This window comes from Thunnus maccoyii, chromosome 23 (assembly GCF_910596095.1).
Source record: "Thunnus maccoyii chromosome 23, fThuMac1.1, whole genome shotgun sequence".
Classification (NCBI taxonomy): domain Eukaryota; kingdom Metazoa; phylum Chordata; class Actinopteri; order Scombriformes; family Scombridae; genus Thunnus; species Thunnus maccoyii.
In genome coordinates, this window is record NC_056555.1 from 23,670,730 (window position 1) to 23,689,486 (window position 18,757).

Consider the following 18,757-nt stretch of genomic DNA (forward strand, 5'->3'; position numbering starts at 1 on the left):
GGATTTCCAAGCCTGCTTAAAATTTCTTCTCTTTGTGCATCTGTGCCAATTATAAGAACTTCTGTTTTGTCTTGATTTAATATAAGGAAGTCACCACTCATCCACTGTACAATACTAGAGAGGCAATGTATCAAGGGATTTAGGGCCTCCTTATCATCTGGTGCAACAGATAAATATAACTGGGTGTCATCTGCATAACAATGAAAATTTACACGACGGTTGCAAACAATTTCTCCAATTGGAAGCACACAGGGAAAACAGTAGTGGACCAAGAATTGAACCCTGAGGAACACCAAAGAGAAAATTGCGCTTGTCTGAAACATGTTCACCAAGGCTAACAAAATAGCATCTGCTAGTGAGGTAAGTATTAAACCAGTTCAGCACGGTTCCAGAGAGTACAATTCAACTTTCAAATTGGTTTAGGAGTATCTCATCACAGATAGTATCGAACACAGCACTTAGATCAAGAAGAACAAGGATTGAAATATTTTATTATCTGTGCTCACTCTAAGATCATTTATTACTTTTACAAGTGCTGTCTCAGTACTACGTCCTCTTCTAAAATCTGACTGGAATTTTTCATGGATGTCGTTTGGATTGTTTCCAGAACAATTTTATTAGCTAAGCTCAGTTGTCAGAGACACTTTGGTTCTTTTTTAAAAGAGACCTGAATTCACTTTGGGAGGCATATTCACCTACAGTAGAGTTGTTCAATTAAATGATATGTCCAAGCAACAATCACAAATTAGCTATCAACACCCAATGCCTGAAATTTAAATATAATAACAAGTGATGTTAGTTTTGTCCAGTGAAGTCAGGTAGTCAAATCGAGTATCCCCCATATCCCGTTTTTTCAGTCTTTATCACAATGATTCACCTTTTGCAGAGAACACACAAACCTGGCAACCCTCAAATTGCCCTTTGAAGTTGTGAAGATCGGCCAAAATGTCCTCACAACACAGAAATGTCATCACAATGCTGGTTTTCAAATGAAATGGGTTCTCTGAAAGATAGACAGACATGCGTACAGTTACACACACACACACACACACACACACATTTTGATGGTTTTGATGTTGATATACTGTATTTCATCTAATAATATGTTGTTGCTAATATTGCTGTTCTTTGTGTACTGTCCAAATATTTGGTCAATTTGTACTTTGATGCTTTGGCAAAATTGTTCTTGTGACTTTCATGCCAATAAAACCATAGAATTGAACTTAGCAAAGCAGAGTAGTGTAGAATAAAGTAGAGTACAGTATAGTAGAGTAGAACAGAGTAGTGTACAGGAGATTACAGTAGAATAGTGTATTATAGAGTACAGTAGTAAAGTGCAGTAGAGTAGAGAGTAGAGTAGAGTGATAGAGGCTCAGGGGTCAGAGGGGAAAGGCCTCCCAGCATCATCGCTGATGATGTCGGCCATCTTGGATTGTAGCGGGGAAGAAAGATTGATGCGGTGAGCTCCTTTTTTTATTCCTTTACTTTCTTTTCTCGGCGATGATCAGTTAGAGCCGCCTGGTGAAGAGCCCTGCGGATAAATGATAGTTAACCACGAAATCCGGCTGTGAACGAAAGTGGAAATAATTGTGATTTTTGTCCAGAGGTCCGCTTTCGCTGCTTTCTGTTGTTGTTTTGGGAGCTAACCGACGGAGGCCCCAACCGGGACACAAACACAGCAGCCCGCCGGTCCGCTCTCCTCTCGGGCAGTCTGTTCACACAACTGCATCTTAACCGATTTCATCGGCTCACCAACTCGTGTTATACCGGCTCAGAGGTGCTCCAGCTAGGGCTTTTAACGTTGTTTTTAGCCGAATAGCGCGCTTGGTTGTGTTAGCTTGGATGCTAACGCTCCCGTGTATTCGAATAGAACTAGCTGTTAGCATTTAGCTGTTAGCTTCCGCTACGGACTCAATGTATGAGCAGCTAACAAAGTAACACCAACTGTTATATGTGTTGAGACTTTACAAAGTGAACACTAGGCACCGTAAGTCGGTTTATTTGGGTTTGAACACCCTAACGGGATGTTTTATGTTAGAATTAGTCATAGTCATTAGCATTAGCTTCGTGGCTAGCATTAGCCTTTTGCGACAGTGCTGCAGCTCTTAACGTCGTTAGCTCCTAAACAAGAACAGGGAAGCTTAAAAAGCACTCGGCTGGCGACACACGGAGCCTTCCCACCAGAAACACACCGGTAATACACACTTTTATATAATATTTTAACCGTGTAAGCTCACAGTTTTTCACATTGTTTGGCGCTGTTGCACCGTCGGCAGTCGGCTAACCTAAGTTGCTCTAGTAAACAAAAATATTTCTGAGAGATTCCTGTGGATCTCTGTGTTTACATCGCCTCATGTTTATCAGGGATGACAGACAAACTACAGACTAGCAGCTTTTCATCATGGTTTAAACATTTTATAGCTGGCTGCTAGCCGTTTACTCTGCCTGACGAAAGCTGATTACTACGGGGGAATTCAAGTCAATTTTAAAATGTCCAGAAAATAGTACTATTGTTTCATGTGATTGCTCCCAAATTATCGCTGAAATCGTTTGATAAAACTGTTGTATGTTAACTGGATATTGTGTTCACTCGTTTGTAGTTTGTGACAGTTGTGTTCATCTGCTTGTAATGTTTGTGTTTATTGTTGTAACAATGTTTATGCTGCTCTCTTGATCATCACTCTTGTAAAAGAGATTTTAATCTCAATAAGACGTTTACCTGGTTACATATATCCAGGGCTTAACAATACACTTAACTTACTAGAGTTCGTTTTTTTTTCTCAGATTCTCCGTGGAAATCTGTTTCAGGTTTCTTTATTGTTACATCTCATTACGCAAGTATAAGAGAGTAAAAATATTAGGTTTCAGCTTATCCACAATGCAATAAGGAAAAAAATAAATATTTAAAACTAACAGATAAAAGTATAAACAACAAGAATGACTGTATATAAAGTGAAGTGTGGATGTTCTACCTAAAATATATATGAATATCTATATGTGTATGTACATATATGTGTGCTTACGTGTGTGTGTGACATCAGGCAGGCTTCAGGCCATCAGTGTCCGTTGTTCATAAGCCTGCGATACAGCTTGCCAGACAGTAGCAGCTGAAAGAGTCCATGGTTGGGGTGTCTGATGTCTTTAATAATCCTACGGGCCTTCCTGACACACCGCCTGTCATATATGTTGTTGATAGACTCACAACGACTATTACCAGGATTCAACCCGTCTGCTGGCGTTGTAGTAATAAGGGAAGTGCTGATATCTAATTTCATGCCATAATTATCACAGTAAACGGTATTATCATGATAATCAGCATTTCCTGAAATCCCTCTGTTAGTTGTTGGTAACATATAGTTCCGTTAGTTTGTGACAGTTCACCGGAAATTACTTTAAATTCAGGTCCGTGTCTGTGACTCTTAGATTTCTATGCACTCATTCATAATTTTAAAGTGAATTACAGTTCATGCATTTTGCAGCAAATTCAACAAATTGTATAACCATTTACAACACATCTCTGTAGTGTCGGGCTGCAACTAATTATCACTGTCAGTATTGATTAATCTGACAGTCTAATTGATTTATTGTTTAGTGTATGAGATGTCAGAAAATAGCAACATCACAGATTCCCAGAGCTCAGGTTTGTTATCAGGTTGCTTGTTTGTCTGCCAAACTATTCAAAACCAAAGTAATTCAGTTCACTATCATTGAAGACTAAGAATTTTTGGTTTGTGGTGTTGATATAAACATTATTCTCACCGTTAATCAATCAAAAATACAGTAGTTGTTATCTGTCGATCAGCTTTCGGGTTAATCTACTAATCATTGCTGACCTGATCTAAGACACCACAGTTACAGTCTCTACTGAGACTAGTTCCATACACATCGATGTATAAAACGCATCATACAGTCTCTCCTTAAAGAGTGGTTCAGATGCTGTTCGACCATCAAGTCTCTTCAGTTCTGACCGTTTTCCTGTCTTGTCTGGTTTCACAGGTGACACGCGGCATGTTTGGTGCTAACCGGAAGAAGTTTATGGAGGGAGGGGTAGAGAGCGACTATGCGGATGACTCCAGCCTCTACTACAGCCAACAGTCCATGTTCCCTCCACACCGCCCTGACAAAGATGTAAGCTCACAGAACATCCTAAACATCCTAAAGTCTTCTGTAAGATCATTTCAAAAAGTATAAAGACTTAGAAGAGCTGTTAAAGTTGAATATTTTAATGTTAGTGTAACTCTAGATCTGCTGGGATTACATATACTAAAGAAGGAAGAGAAAGTGTGATTATGTAATATAATAATAGAGGGTGTAGACTTGTATCAATACTTTTACAATATCAACTGAAATATGTCCATAACACTGATTATTGAAGCACTGAAAGCGGCACTACATGTCCGGTTAGTTTCATAATTGTGTTTTCTTATTCTTTGATCAGCTTGTTAGTGATTCAACTGAAAATTTTGACAATTTCAGACTATTGAATTTAGATAAAGTTATTGTTTAGCAGCTTGTGTTTAGACAACATTTAACATCTGAGATTTTTGGCTTGTTACAAAGTGTTTTGTAGAAAAATATGTTTATATATCTTGTTGGTATCAGAACCAGAACTTAGAAACGTATCGCATCGGCACGAGTGTTGAAGATTTTCAGCTTTAGTGTAGACGGACGTTAATCTCAGAGAGGGTCATATTTTTGTCAGACTTATTTATTTTGTCTTTAAGTACCTTCTTAATTACATTTATCCAACATAACATTTTTTCCCCGGTGGACCACTTAGCCAGTAGATCAGAGTTTTACTGACCTCTTATGTATTTTCACTGCTCCGGCAGCCAAAAAATGAAAATAACTCATTTTTTTCCTCATAATTTTGGTGATTTATTCATAATATACATCATACGTACAGCAGTGAGGTTGTTTTCCTGTAGTTATGGTTTCTTTATGTTTTGTCCTTCCTCTGCTGCTGGTAGAGAGGAGGGGCAGGCTGGTGTCGACCTCAAGTCTACAAGAATCCAACTCATTCTTAGCTAATTAGACTCAATCGTTACGTCCGCTGTGATCCTGTTAGTAACAGTTCTCTATTAGCATAACGAGCTCCGTATAGCGGCTGTGGATGAGAGCGGAGTCGCCTGCTGGAAGCTCATGTTCTGCTTGTTTAACGGTTGTTTGATAAAGTGCTCGTACCGTCTTTCTTACTGCAGGATTTAGTTGCACTTACGACAGCGAGCAGTCGTAGTCGACTCGATTAAAGTACAACATGAAGTCTGTTTCATTCTGTCTGCTCTGTGTGTGTGTGTGTGTGTGTGTGTGTGTGGCGCTCAGTTAACGTCGTCAGGAGATGTATATTGTTACATCGTTTGACGTCATCCAGCTGTAGAGCAACGAGGTTAACTGATGTGTTTGTGTCTCTTCTGTCTACAGATGCTGGCGTCTTCCTCTGCGTCCTCAACGGGTCAGCTGTCACAGCTAGGAGCCAGCTTATATGGCCCGCAGAGTAAGACGAACACACACGCAAAGATCGAATTAAGCAGGAAAATTAATCGACAACTATTTTGATAACCGATTAACTGTGAAGTCGTTTTTGGATTCTTAAATGTAAGAATCTGCTGCTTCTCTCAGTCTCACATGATGGTAAATTGAATATTTTGTGGACTGTTGATCAGACGAATCAGGGACATTTAATGACATCACCTTGCTCTCCAGCATGTTGTGATGGAGAATTTTTACTGTTTTCTGATGATTTATTTTCCAAACGATTCATCAAGAAAATAACTGGCGGATTATTTCATAATCAAAATAATTGTTAGTTGCAACACTACATTACTGTTTATTATTTTAATAAAGCGTGAAAGTTTAAAAAGACACTTTGAGATGAAGTTACAGTACATGAACGATGTAGACGAGGTGTTAGTTTGATGAGAATAAACACTTTGTTGTTTCCTCTCTCCCTCTCTTTCTCTCTCTGTCTCTCTCTCTATCTCTCTCTCTCTGTCTGTCTCTCTCTCTCTGTCTCTCTCTCTCTCTCTCTCTCTCTCAAATTCAAATAAGCTTTATTGGCATGACAGATCAGGAACCTATATTGCCAAAGCAGTACAGAAAGTTATAAACATTGACAGATGATTAATAATTATACAATAGTATGTAAATATAAACAGTCATATTAAATACAATATAATAAAAGGCATTCTCTCTCTCTCTCTCTCTCTCTCTCTCTCTCTCTCTCTCTCTCTCTCTCTCTCTCTCTCTCTCTCTCTCTCTCTGTGTGCAGGTGCTTTGGGATTTCCCATGCGTGGTATGAACAGCAGTGCAGCACCTCAGTTAAGTCGAAGTGGACTGAACCAATCTGCCAGCCAGCTCCCCAGTCATGCCAGTACACCCAACGCTGGCACAATGCACACACCTCCCTCGCCTAGCAGGTACAACACACACACACACACACACACACACACACACTCTCTCTCTCTGGCAGTGCATTTACGGGTCTGGAAAACATTTAAACTAATTTATTAAATCAGAATGCTGTTAAAACGGGTTAATTCCAGCTGGAAATCTCGTCGTCTTCACTGCTTGTGGCTTCAGTCTTAAAGTCTCTCTCTTTGTCTCTCTCTCTCTCTCCAGGGGTATTCTGCCTATGAGTAGCAGGAGCGTGCTGAACCACAGCCAGCAGGTGGGGGGTCCGACGGGGCAGCCGATCGGGATGGGAGGAGGGGGAGAGAGGGGAGGTGGAGGAGGGAGGAGTGGCAGCATGGGGAGTCCCAGCCGGTCATCACCCAGCATCATCGGCATGCCCAAGCAGCAGCAATCACGGCAGCCTTTCACTATCAACAGGTAACACACACACACACACACACCTCAATGCTGCTTCGACCTTTCATGAATCACACTCGGATTGTGTGATCGGCCGTCTGAGGTCGTTCTCTTAAAGGATGATTCCACTTCATCACAACTCATCAATAACGACATTATCCTCACCAAGTTAATAGCTGAGAGCTGGGAACACATCACTAAACCAACGAACCAAGAACATCTTGAGAACCTGCGTTTCAAGGGACTAAATTTAGCTCCTGTATGAGGTTCGCAGGGTCGGCTGTCGCTGATTGGTCAAACGCCGCGGACACCACGGCTGCTTCAACTCGCGCACCACCACATTCATAATACGAGGAAGTACTCAGATGTCGATCAGAAGACATTTCTTGTTGTTTATGAAGGTTAAAAATAAAGTTAGGCTTGAGAGAACCATCAAAACACTCAGAGTCACGCCACAGTAAATATAAAGAACAGGACGACTCGTTTTTTTTCCTCTTCAGAATTTCTTTTTAGTCCGTCATTGGTCTAATTTGCCTAATTTTTACGATTCTTCAGGAAATTGAGATTTGTTCCTCTGGTTCTGTACTTCCTGGAACCGGAAGGTGACCGGTTAAAAACATGACACAAAGTATCTGTTGTAAACATCCATCACAGTTTACAGCTCCAACTTTCACCTGCAACACTTAACCGAAGTTGTGTGCACAGTTTTCCTGACCGGTGTGATGGACCGCTCGTATCTTCTTGTTGTAGTGATGTCGCTCAGATCTCAGTAACGGATAGAAAAGATGGTCTAAACTCTGATAATAAGTCGTGATGGTCCTAAACCATCATGGGTAGTTGAAATAGTTGTGAAAAGTTTGAAATATTTTAAATAATAATAGTTTTAAGGCACTGTTATCGATCTTAAACGAGTTTAATCTCTTGTGATTTCAGTTCTGTATTATTTTTTTTTTAGGATTGCAGCTCTGAGAATAATCCATCTGTCTGTTTTGTGTGTGTCAGTATGTCAGGGTTTGGGGTGAACAGGAATCCAGGTTTCAACATGAACAACTCACTATCCAACAACATCTTCAATGGCACAGGTAAGAAGATACCAGTTTGGCTTTAATGGTTTCGTCTTGCTGTCGATGTTTCAACTCTGGTATCTGTTGTTTTTTTTGGGTAGAACTTCAAATATTTTGAACTTTTCTGTCATTTCTGTCTCCAGACGGCAGTGAGAATGTGACGGGGTTAGACCTGTCTGATTTCCCGGCGTTAGCGGACAGGAGTCGAAGGGACGGAGGCTCGAACCCCACCCCGCTGCTGAACCCGCTGGCCGGCCGGGCGCCGTACGGTACGAGTATGTGTGTGTGTGAGTGCGAGACCATAAAAGTCCTTTTACTTCACATTACATACATAATTTTTAATCTTCAGTTTCAGCGCACCACTGACTGCTTTCACCTCCTTTTTTTCCAGTTGGCATGGTAACAAAGCCGTCCAGTGAGCAGTCGCAGGACTTCTCCATCCATAACGAAGATTTCCCAGCTCTCCCTGGGCCAAACTACCAAACAAAAGACCCCACCAGCACCAGCGAAGACAGCAAACCGGTTAGATTTCCTGCTTCTCCACGTCTGTATTTCTATGTTTTTGATCCGTAAAGGGCTGGCATGGTGGAGCCTACTCAAGTCTATCTCCTCTGTCTTTTTAACTTAATATGAAAATGTGAACCTCGTGGCTCCAGAGCGAGCGATTGTTGAGGCGGTACTCGTTACGACGTCACACCAGAAAGTCAAATCAAATGTGCAGGAAGTTTTAGCGTGAGCTCACTGCCGCCGCCGTCGTAACTTCTGTAGTCGCAGTTTGTATTCCGGCCGGATGACGAGCGAAGCAGCACGCTGGAAGTGTTGCCGGTTGTTCAGCAGCTGAAAAGTCTTTACAGCCTTCCAGAGGATGGAAATTTACATCAGGAACGGCTGAAATTCATTTTTGGAGACAGTCTTCCCTCCGTTATCGGCGAGTGGTCGTGTGTTCGACACGTTTTGCAGCCGACTGTCTGCTTAACGAGACTCAGCTGCAGGATTTTCTACTTTTTCATCTTCAATCTTTGGATGAAGTTTTAAAACACGGTTTCTTTCTGTTACTCAGCTAAAGGAATAATGTATCTGTGCTAAAGCTAAGCTAGCAACCTCCAGCTACGTTTGAAAACAACAGGATTCAGGATCAGACTCCACTAGATACTGTCTAACATCTCCAGCTGCAGACATTACTGCAGGTATTCATTAGGTCCTATTCTGATTGGCTAGGGGTGAAAGTCGGGCCACACCTCCAGCCAATCAGAGTAGCTGCTCATCAAAAATGCAGATTTTATGTAAATATCTTCAGAAACATCCTGTTGGAGGACAGAGAGGAGTCTGGGCTGTAAGGAAAGATGGATTTAGAGACATCTAACTTTAACTTTTGTTAAATAAAATGTCACAGATATGTTTAAAAACACTCACATTTATAAAAAGGAGTCAAAAAAGGCCGTAATACCAGATCTTTAACTCCTCTTCTGCTGTTACTTCATGTGCTATTTTTCATCATGGTGTCCTTTTCTTGCTTAACTTTCTACTGTTTTTTTTTTTAAATTGTTTTGTTTTTTCGTCCAATCAGAATCTGAACTCATCAGGAAAGCCCGCCTCTAACTCAGATGGTCCTAAGTTCCCCGGCGATAAGAGCTCCGTGGCGCCGAGCAACAACAACCAGCAGAAGAAAGGGATTCAGGTGCTTCCTGACGGTGAGACACACACACACACACACACACACACACACACACACACACACACACACATACACACACTCATCCACACACACGGAAACGATGAAGTCGGGGTGTCAGTGACAGACTAACTCGTCTTAATGTGTGTGTGCGTGCGCGCCAGGGCGTGTGACCAACATCCCGGTCGGCATGGTGACGGACCAGTTCGGAATGATCGGCCTGCTGACGTTCATCCGGGCAGCGGAGACGGATCCCGGCATGGTCCACCTGGCACTGGGCTCTGACCTCACCACGCTCGGCCTGAACCTCAACTCACCTGAGTACGACGAACACACACACACACACACACACACACACACACACACACACACACACTGGCTGCTTTATAACTGAGCCAACAAGTAGTACAATGAGTCGACAGAAAATTAATCGCCAAATATTTTGATAATTAATTGTTTTTAGTCATTTTTAAAGAAAAATAATCTGGTTCCAGCCTCTCAAATGACTATTTCTGTTCTTCACTGACAGTAAACTGAAAATCTTTGGGACAAAACAAGACGTGAGGATTCTGGGAAAGGTGTTTTGAAAAAAGTAAAGTAACTTCAGGATATGCAGCAGACTAAATGTTGCTCCACCGCTGCTGCTACACATTTTTTTAATCCAGATCATGAAGTTGTGTTGTAGATTTATTAATGTGTTATCTGTGCAGCCACATCGATTTATCGGTTGATCGACAGAAAATTAATCTGCAAACATTTTGATAAACGAACAAATCGTTTGTCATTTTTGATGCAAACATGCCAAACATTTGCTGGTTCGAGGCTCATAATTTATGAGAATATGATGCTTTTCTTAGATGATAAATTACAGTAAAGTTTTGGACTGTTGGTTGAATAAAATACGGACGGATGTTGAAATGAGCGTTTTTTTAAACAGCTCCGGTTGTTTGTTCCTTCCAGGCAGCCGTTCAGGCCAAAGCTGCGTTACTGTCAGAGCAAAAACAACCACAGATGATGTTCGTTGTCGTGTGTTATGTAACTCAAGCTTTAAGTCTCTAAAAGTTTAATCCCGCTGTGATGTGACACTTCTGACTGAATCTAGAATCAAAGCAGGAAACACACAGGAGTAACAACAAGTCCCAGTGAGCCCACACACACACACACACACACACACACACACACACACACTAACATGTACATGTAAATAAAATGCAGCCGTGACTCATGTCATTAATGACATCTCTGCTTGTTCTTCTATGACAATCCACAAAATCAACGAGAGCATCGAATCTGTTTGCAGTCTTCTCATTTTTTAGGTTTTATCAGCTGCATCAACTTGTATTTTGTGTTTTAACTGAACCATAAAGTCGACACTTGGCTGTTTTTATTTTTTTAAAAGTAAAGGTTGCATATTTTTTGCTGTTCAAAAAGAGACAACAGAGTCTTTTTAATCAATAAATAATCTAGTTTACTGAGCACATCCTTCCATCCCAACCTGGATAAGTGGATTACTGACCAGCAGCTAACTGTCCGAACCTTAATCAGGATTTACAGACATTCAGAGCCGAGCAGCGACTCGTCCTGTCAGTTAACTCAGTCAGTGAAGAACTAAACTACTGTTAAACTATTTTACTGTTAGTCATCAGTATGGTTTATAATATCCTGTCTAATATCAGTTCACATGTAATTTTAATAGTATTTTGGCCCATGTGACCTCTCCTCTGATGATTCAGTTTTATTGATTATTGTCTTTTCATTGCATCATAATAACGAAACTCACTTCTGCTTCTGCAGGAATCTCTATCCTAAGTTTGCGTCTCCCTGGGCGTCAGCTCCGTGTCGACCGCAGGACATAGGTGAGTTTGACGCTTAAACGTTGTATATTTATGGAGTGAATGTTGGACTCACGTTCATCAGGCGGAGACAAACACAACTTCAGTGACTCGTAGACAAAAAGGAGCTCGGTTTGTTCACAGATGTGAGCGAGAACGCAAAAAAAGACGAAGAAGATCGAGCTGCAACTATAACTGAGTAGAAGATGGACAGAACGTTAATTATTCCAAGAATAAATGTCAAACGTTCTCTGCTTCCAGCTTCTTAAATGTGAGGATTTACTGTTTTTCTTTGTCATGAACAACATGACAAGTTGAATATCTTGACGTCACCGTCGGCTCCAGGCTCTGTGGACATCAGTTTTCACTATTTTTGAACATTTCATAGACAAAACAATTATTAGATTAATCGATAATGGAGATAATTGTTAGTTGTGGCTTTAATTTCAGCATTTGAACTGTTTGTCTGTCGGTTTTGGAGTTTTTCTGCCTCCAACCAGTTAAATCGAATTAAAGCATCTTGAAGTTTTGACACTCAAGACTCAAGAGAACTTAAACATAAATATCTGTATCTTAAATAACATTTAAGCTTTTTCAAAAAGTCAATATAAGGTGCATTTAAAAAGCAAAGGATTTGATCAGTTTAGATTCTATAACTGTTTCTCCTCCAACTTTTTTTTTATTTGAATCATTTCCTTCATCAACACCTTCTAGATAAACTGCAAGATTAAAACAAGTTCACACAGAGACTTGACAGTGTTTTTCTTTTTGCTTCTCTTCCTGCAGACTTCCACGTCCCCTCAGAGTATTTAACCAACATCCACATAAGGGACAAGGTATGTCCGCCAGAAAACATGAGAAGGATCCTTTTTATTTGATCTCGTTAGAGGAAAAGGAACTGTAGAATAATTCAGTCCGCCTTTATGTCTGAGCATCTTATTTTACTACTTTCTTCTGTGCTAGAAATATTGTCTTATATCCGTCCACGATTGTGATTGAATGAAGTGATAAATGTCTCACTTTAACCTTTAAATCCACACTCTCATGTCTCCAGTTAGCAGCTATTAAGTTGTCTCGGTATGGTGAAGATCTGCTGTTTTATCTCTACTATATGAACGGAGGAGACCTACTACAACTCCTGGCTGCAGTAGAACTGTAAGTGAACGCTGTGAATGTTTATATTCATGCGGTCGAAGAAGAAGTGACGTCACTTACAGGTTTGTCTGTCGGCGTTCCAGCTTTAACAGGGACTGGCGGTACCATAAAGAGGAGCGGGTTTGGATCACCCGGGCTCCAGGTATGGAGCCCACGCTGAAGACCAACGCCTACGAGAGAGGGACCTACTACTTCTTCGACTGCCTCAACTGGAGAAAGGTTGCCAAGGTGATCATACACACACACATATTTCACACCTGTTCCTGAGATACAGCTGAGTTTAACGCAGGATGACGTCAAATCTCCCTTAACCGTCTTTTGTTATTGTTTTTCTTATTTTGTCCAGGTGATCAGCTTAACTTGTAATTCATCAAAAACATTGTGATGTAAGAGAGTTTGTGTGATCATTTTCATTAAAGATCTTTCATGCATTTTATTATCACTGAAAATGACTCATCATACCTGAAGAAGACAACACACCACCAATACAATAAACAGCAGTTTCATTAAAAAACATATATTATGATTGTAATTGACTAATTACTTATTCAGTTAGGGGCTCTATACAACTTTAGGGCAACCGTAGTTGTATCTTTTAGTCTTTTTTTTACTAGTAGAATGTCTTAAATTATCGTTTAGACGATTCAAACTACAACTTAAAGCTGTATTTTTAAAAATAATCTCTCAAAACAATGATCTTAATTTAACAATCTTAAAATTAAGGCTGCAACTAACGATTTGTTTTTGAATATCGAGTAATCTGCCAATTATTTTCTGGATTAATGTCTGTAAAATGTCAGAAAATACTAAAAAAATGCCCATTAAAATGTCTAAAAGTGGAAGGCGACGTCTGGAAAAGTCTATAATGGATGAATAAAAAATGAATAAAAGGAGTAAGTAACCATGGAGATAGTCGCCGACGTCGCAGCTCTACTTCATAAATTTATACAGACGCAGAAGTAAAACTCTCTTATCTGTTTTTTTGGTTTGTTTTTAGGAGTTTCATCTTGAGTATGACAAACTAGAAGAGCGACCTCACGTTCCCTCCACCTTCAACTACAATCCTGCCCAGCAGGCCTTCTGATTGGCTCTCCCTCCTCCTGCCTGCCTGCCATTGGCCCTCCTGGCTCATCAGTCATCACCCCTCTAGGTTTTTCCACCTCCACACACTCAAAGTGAAGCTGGCCAATAAGGACTTTTTGGACTCCTGGCCGCCCCCCCCCCCCCCCCCCCAAACACCTTTCTGAATAGACTTTATCATTTTAACTTTTCTGATTTTGTTTTTCTTTACCTCATTCTCTCCTTTTTTTTTTTTTTTTTTAAATTTTTATTTCCCACCCCTCCTCCATGAGTTTGGTTTGGTTGATCTGTTATGTGGAGCACAGACTTAATGTCAACAGACAGCACAGTACAACACAGAGACTCAGCACTGTAAATAACTGTCCATCTGATCGAGTGATTCATGTTTCTATTCAGTCTTAAGAATCGACTATTTTTGTCTAGTAAAGCTTTTAAGAAGAACCAGATTTTAACACAGGATTCAATCACCTGTCAGGATGGATAATTATTTCACACTGTGTCACGCCTCTCTGGCATTTTTGGCAGGAACTGAAAATATTTATCATTTTTTGTCTATTTTTACCAGGTTTTCAGCATTACAGATCACACACACACACACACACACACACACACACACATCAGAAGACAGTCGACAGTCAGGAGAGGAAATGCAATGTACATTGTAGCACTATTTCTTAATAAAAGAAGAAAAAATATCTTTTTTTGGTTTGTTTATGTTATGTGGTGATACATGAAGCATTTTAAAGGCTCAACTTTTCGGTTTTTGACCTAATTTATCAGGCATAAACAGCAGCTTATTAATTATAGACAGATACAAGCTGAGAAACGTCACTGACTGGGACGTGTTTGGCGTTTTTAATGAACCGTTACTGTTTTTCACAGTTGGCTTGTTATTTACCTCGTAAAGGATCAGACTGATGTTATATACATATCTTTTCTTATTGTCAACAAATCCTGACAACAAAAACAACGTAAATCTTTAAAAAAAAAATTTCATGAACATATAGTTTAATTTTTCAAAAAGGCTCAGTAATTTCCTAAAACAGCTGATCGCCGTAGTTTTTAGCAAACAAACAGAAGGAAATGTTGCATTTGTTAGTTGCATTTTTGAAAAAAAATCAGAAAACAATCAACGTAATGTATTTATATTTCATATCTGTTTGATCATCACTGTGGAAAAATGTTCTGTCATTTTCTGGCTAAAATAAAATTTACAAAACCTCTTAATTCTTAAAAAAAAGTGAAAAAATCTGCAGGTATAATGAGAATATCAACAGAAATCAACATATTAAGTTTCTGCATCTTGAAACGAAAGAAGAAGGTTGATGCTCTAAATAGATTTTAGAAATTAATTTAAATAAATTGATTTACATTGTAAAATGTAAGGAAATAAGAATATATCAGGCTTTAGATACAAACACAATACTTGATAGTAGATCAGTTTGTTGGTTTGGAAACATGAGATTTGTTGACAATTAGAAAAAATATAGAAAATAGAAAATCATGTTCTTTACATGTCAGCAACAAAATTCACAGAAACAACAGATGCCTGAATATCACAGCTCTGTGGATTAAAGTAACTAGAATTTAAAATGCCAGAGTATCCTTCATACACACAGATTTCTCTGTTTTCATTGTCTGCTTTCTCATCTTTTCTTTTCTTTTTTGGTTTAAGATCCATTTCTACTCTGTTTCTTCACATTTTAATATTTAACTCCCTTTTTTTTAAGTTCTTTTGCTTTTTTCTCTTCTACCTCCCGCATTTATTGGCAGTGTTTATTCTCTGCCCGGCAACAGTCAAACCAATCAGGCTTTCTGATCATCATAAAGGTTCACCAAAAGGCAAAAGTAACCAAAAAAAAAAAGTCCCTATTTTAAAGGTGCACTATGTACGATTTGTTGGCCTGAATTTTAGTTTAAAACATTCAAAAATTAACAAAAATTATCAACAGAATGTGAAGAACATGTCAGACATATTGTGTTGCAGAGATGTCTACTGAAGTTAGCAACCAGCTAGCTAGCGCTGGTCCGTCCTGTCCTGTAATACCACTGTGTACCTCAGCAGGCGATGGTGAGTCACTGTAGCGTCCAGTCTGTCCTCGGTCCAACAACAAGAGAGGAAGAAGAAGTAGCGTCGCCCCGAGCAACCGGCCAGCAATGGCGGAGATTTTGAGCCATGCTGAAAGCTGCTGTGAGTTTCGTTGTAGGACTGTTTAATATGTCACTTCAAGTTTTTTCAGGCGAGAACATTTAGATTCCCAATATGTGGTCAGTTTATCCAAATAACGCCTGTTTGGAAATTAGCTCCGACATGGTTGGAGATGCCGCTGCTGCAGCCGCTGGCCGGGTGAGACAGCCGGTTATCTCAGCTGCATCATCTAATGTTGACGACGCCATCGCACAGATTCTCTGTAAACAGTAACCTTTATGCAGTGATAATTCTGAGAGTGGTGGTGGGTTTAGAGGAAGGGGGGTGGGCGGGTGGCCAAATCTTACATATTGCATCTTTAAGGCTAAGTATCATATTTTTTAAATTTTTATTTCCATTTCATGACATTAGTTTTAAATTCCCTCCAGGAGGCACCGATGTTCAGTCATGTGTATATATATATTTTCTATATATACATACATACGAGGCAGTATTTTTAAGAAAAGTGGAAAAACAAAAAGAGAAATAGTCAGAAACGAGGAGGCGCTCCCTCCTCTGGCCGCCAGTAAACGATGCAATACTAGACTTCCCGTTACCACGGAAACCACCATGGAGACGGTTTACAGGGGACCATGCCCGACTCCACCGACACCAACCTTTTAGCAACAACAACAACAACCGCTGTGCCGCGACGCGACGCGACGGCGGCGACATCTGTTGCCGTGACTACAGGGGCCAGCTCGTTCACACTGCAGCAGCAAAGCCAAGGACACGCCCACAGACCCATGTGACCTGTTCGAGAAGATTTTGATTGGAGGATGAGGACTGAGGCACTTGGCCGTTGGCTGTTTTATTAAATATGGCAGCTAGTGTTTTAATAGAAAAAAGAATAAAATAAATATTCTGGTAATGAAACTGAACGAGGAGTCCTGAGTGTTTTTTTTAGTCTTTATGGTGCAAAAATCTTTTGTTTTCCAGGACGGAGGAGCTCCAGAAGGTCCGACGACAACCTTCTTTTTCTTCAAACATAACTTTTAGAACACTCACTGTAAATATTATATATATATATATATATATATATATATATATATATATATATATATATATATATATATTTAAAGTTACGTCTAACATATTTCTTACTCAGTGGAGAAAGCTTTTAGTGGAGCTTTTGTTTCTTTTATTGTCAGATCTGTAATTATTGATAGAAAACTGAGATATCAGTCTCATATGGGGCAACAATTAATTATCGCATTTTTGATTAATCAAGTGTTTGGTCAATAAAATAAAGTCCGACCGACAGTCTAAAACCCAAAGATTTTCAGTTTACTGTCACACAAATTTTCACAATTAAAACGCTGGTAACAAATTAATTTTCTTCTGATTGGCTGATCAGTTAATCAGTAGTTTCAGCTGTAGTTTTATATGTGTGTATTTAAATATAAAATGTTTATGTAAAAGTTCAGAGATGCCCTCCAGACAAGTTTTAAGACGCTTTGAATAATAATTTGTATCTGACGTTTTGTTTTGTTTTTGTTTGTTTTTTTCGCAAAAAAAAATACTTCAAACTGAAATCTCCTTCATGTAAAAATCCTGAATCTCTGAATATGTAAATGTTGATGATGATGATGTCTCCTTCATCACTTCATCCTCCGTGTTTGTGCTCGTAGGTAAACGTGTTAAACTGAGATTTAAGGTGAGTTCAGAGAAACTTTCCTCTTTTAACAGATGAAGATGAAAACAAACTGCACAACCGTCCAACTGAAGAATAAAAAAAATGGTTTTTGATTGGAGGAGGACTTTAAAATGAGCGACTTCTGACTCGTTTCTTCCCGAATTATAAACAAGAACATCTTAACTAACCGATTTACGTTCTGCCTGACAGAAATATGTATTTACATGAGCAGCAGATCATAAGATTATATTAGAAAATGAATTACTGTTGTCACTAAACACAGTCCACACTCCTCACTTCAAGGTCCATTTAGTGACTTTTTTAAAGAACTTTCAATCATTTCACACATCTTCATCAGCAGGTGAGAGTTTGCTCAGTTGTTCTCATGGACTTGTAGCACTTAAGTTAAACTTCAGTGTTAATTCTTGACCTTGAAAACAGCAGCTGACAAAACATTAATAATAACTTTATCTGTAAAACATCTTTCATGCAAAGATTCTTTACAATACGAGATCAAAAACAACGTATGGGCAAAATACTAAATGACATGAATGGAAGCTCCGGAGCAGCTACTAAATGGACCTTGAGGTGAGATTGTTTTGTCAGCTGTGTTTCAGTAGTTCGTCCTCAGGAGGGCGCTGTAAGCTAAAGAAACCTCAACAGGCAGGCGAGCAAGTCAACTGCACTGATTAAACTGACGCTTCAATCTTTATTTAATCTATAAATGATCGATATATATCATATTTTATGTTCTCGGAATCTCTTATTTACATCCACTGAAAGGATTCATGTTGAGTAATATGAAGCAGAGAAGATTATTGTAATATTTCTGCAGCCAGGAAACATTTTGTATTATTGCACAACACTGAACGCTTCTAATTTTGTCGAAAGCAAATTGATTAAATTGACTTTTCATTACTGTTAATTTTACGCTCCAAGCAGCTGAATGTGTGATGACGAGGTGACGGCTGAAGAAAATGAATAAAATGAAGTTTATTGGAGACTGTTCTGGGTCGAGGGCTGATTTATAGCCTGCAGGTAAACACACACACACACACACACACCATACAGACGCTAAGCATTCTGGTAAAAGCAATAAAGACTTAATGTGGTGATAAAAGCAGAAACCGGCAGATTTTACTGCAGCGGTAGAGACACAGTGGAGATTAAAATCAGCTGTTAAATTTAGAGGAAACGACTCCAAACTCTCAAACCAACCGAAAAACAGAAGAAAGAAAAACTGCAGAGTGATGGAGGAACTAACGTTGCATCTGATCACATCATGTTTGTGTTCAGATGATCGACTAACAAAAGTTAAACAGT

At 39.4% G+C, this 18,757-nt stretch overlaps 1 protein-coding gene across 3 annotated transcripts; it reads left to right on the top strand.

Annotated features, from left to right (window-relative positions):
* The first annotated feature begins 1,375 nt into the window (after window positions 1-1,375).
* LOC121890748 (CCR4-NOT transcription complex subunit 2-like) lies at window positions 1,376-14,305 on the top strand. 3 transcript variants are annotated; one of them, XM_042403278.1, is made up of 15 exons: window positions 1,376-1,459; window positions 3,997-4,128; window positions 5,422-5,494; window positions 6,269-6,416; window positions 6,619-6,828; window positions 7,810-7,889; window positions 8,015-8,158; window positions 8,263-8,393; window positions 9,439-9,562; window positions 9,708-9,864; window positions 11,338-11,399; window positions 12,162-12,211; window positions 12,430-12,530; window positions 12,614-12,758; window positions 13,528-14,305. In XM_042403278.1, exons 2-15 carry the CDS (start codon window positions 4,009-4,011, stop codon window positions 13,612-13,614), a joined length of 1,632 nt encoding a protein of 543 aa, XP_042259212.1. In that variant the 5' UTR covers window positions 1,376-1,459; window positions 3,997-4,008; the 3' UTR covers window positions 13,615-14,305. The 3 variants fall into 3 exon arrangements, with proteins under 3 accessions (XP_042259212.1, XP_042259214.1, XP_042259213.1); XM_042403280.1 differs by having other exon boundaries at window positions 8,015-8,140; XM_042403279.1 differs by lacking the exon at window positions 1,376-1,459 and adding an exon at window positions 1,494-2,194.
* The last annotated feature ends 4,452 nt before the right edge of the window (window positions 14,306-18,757 follow it).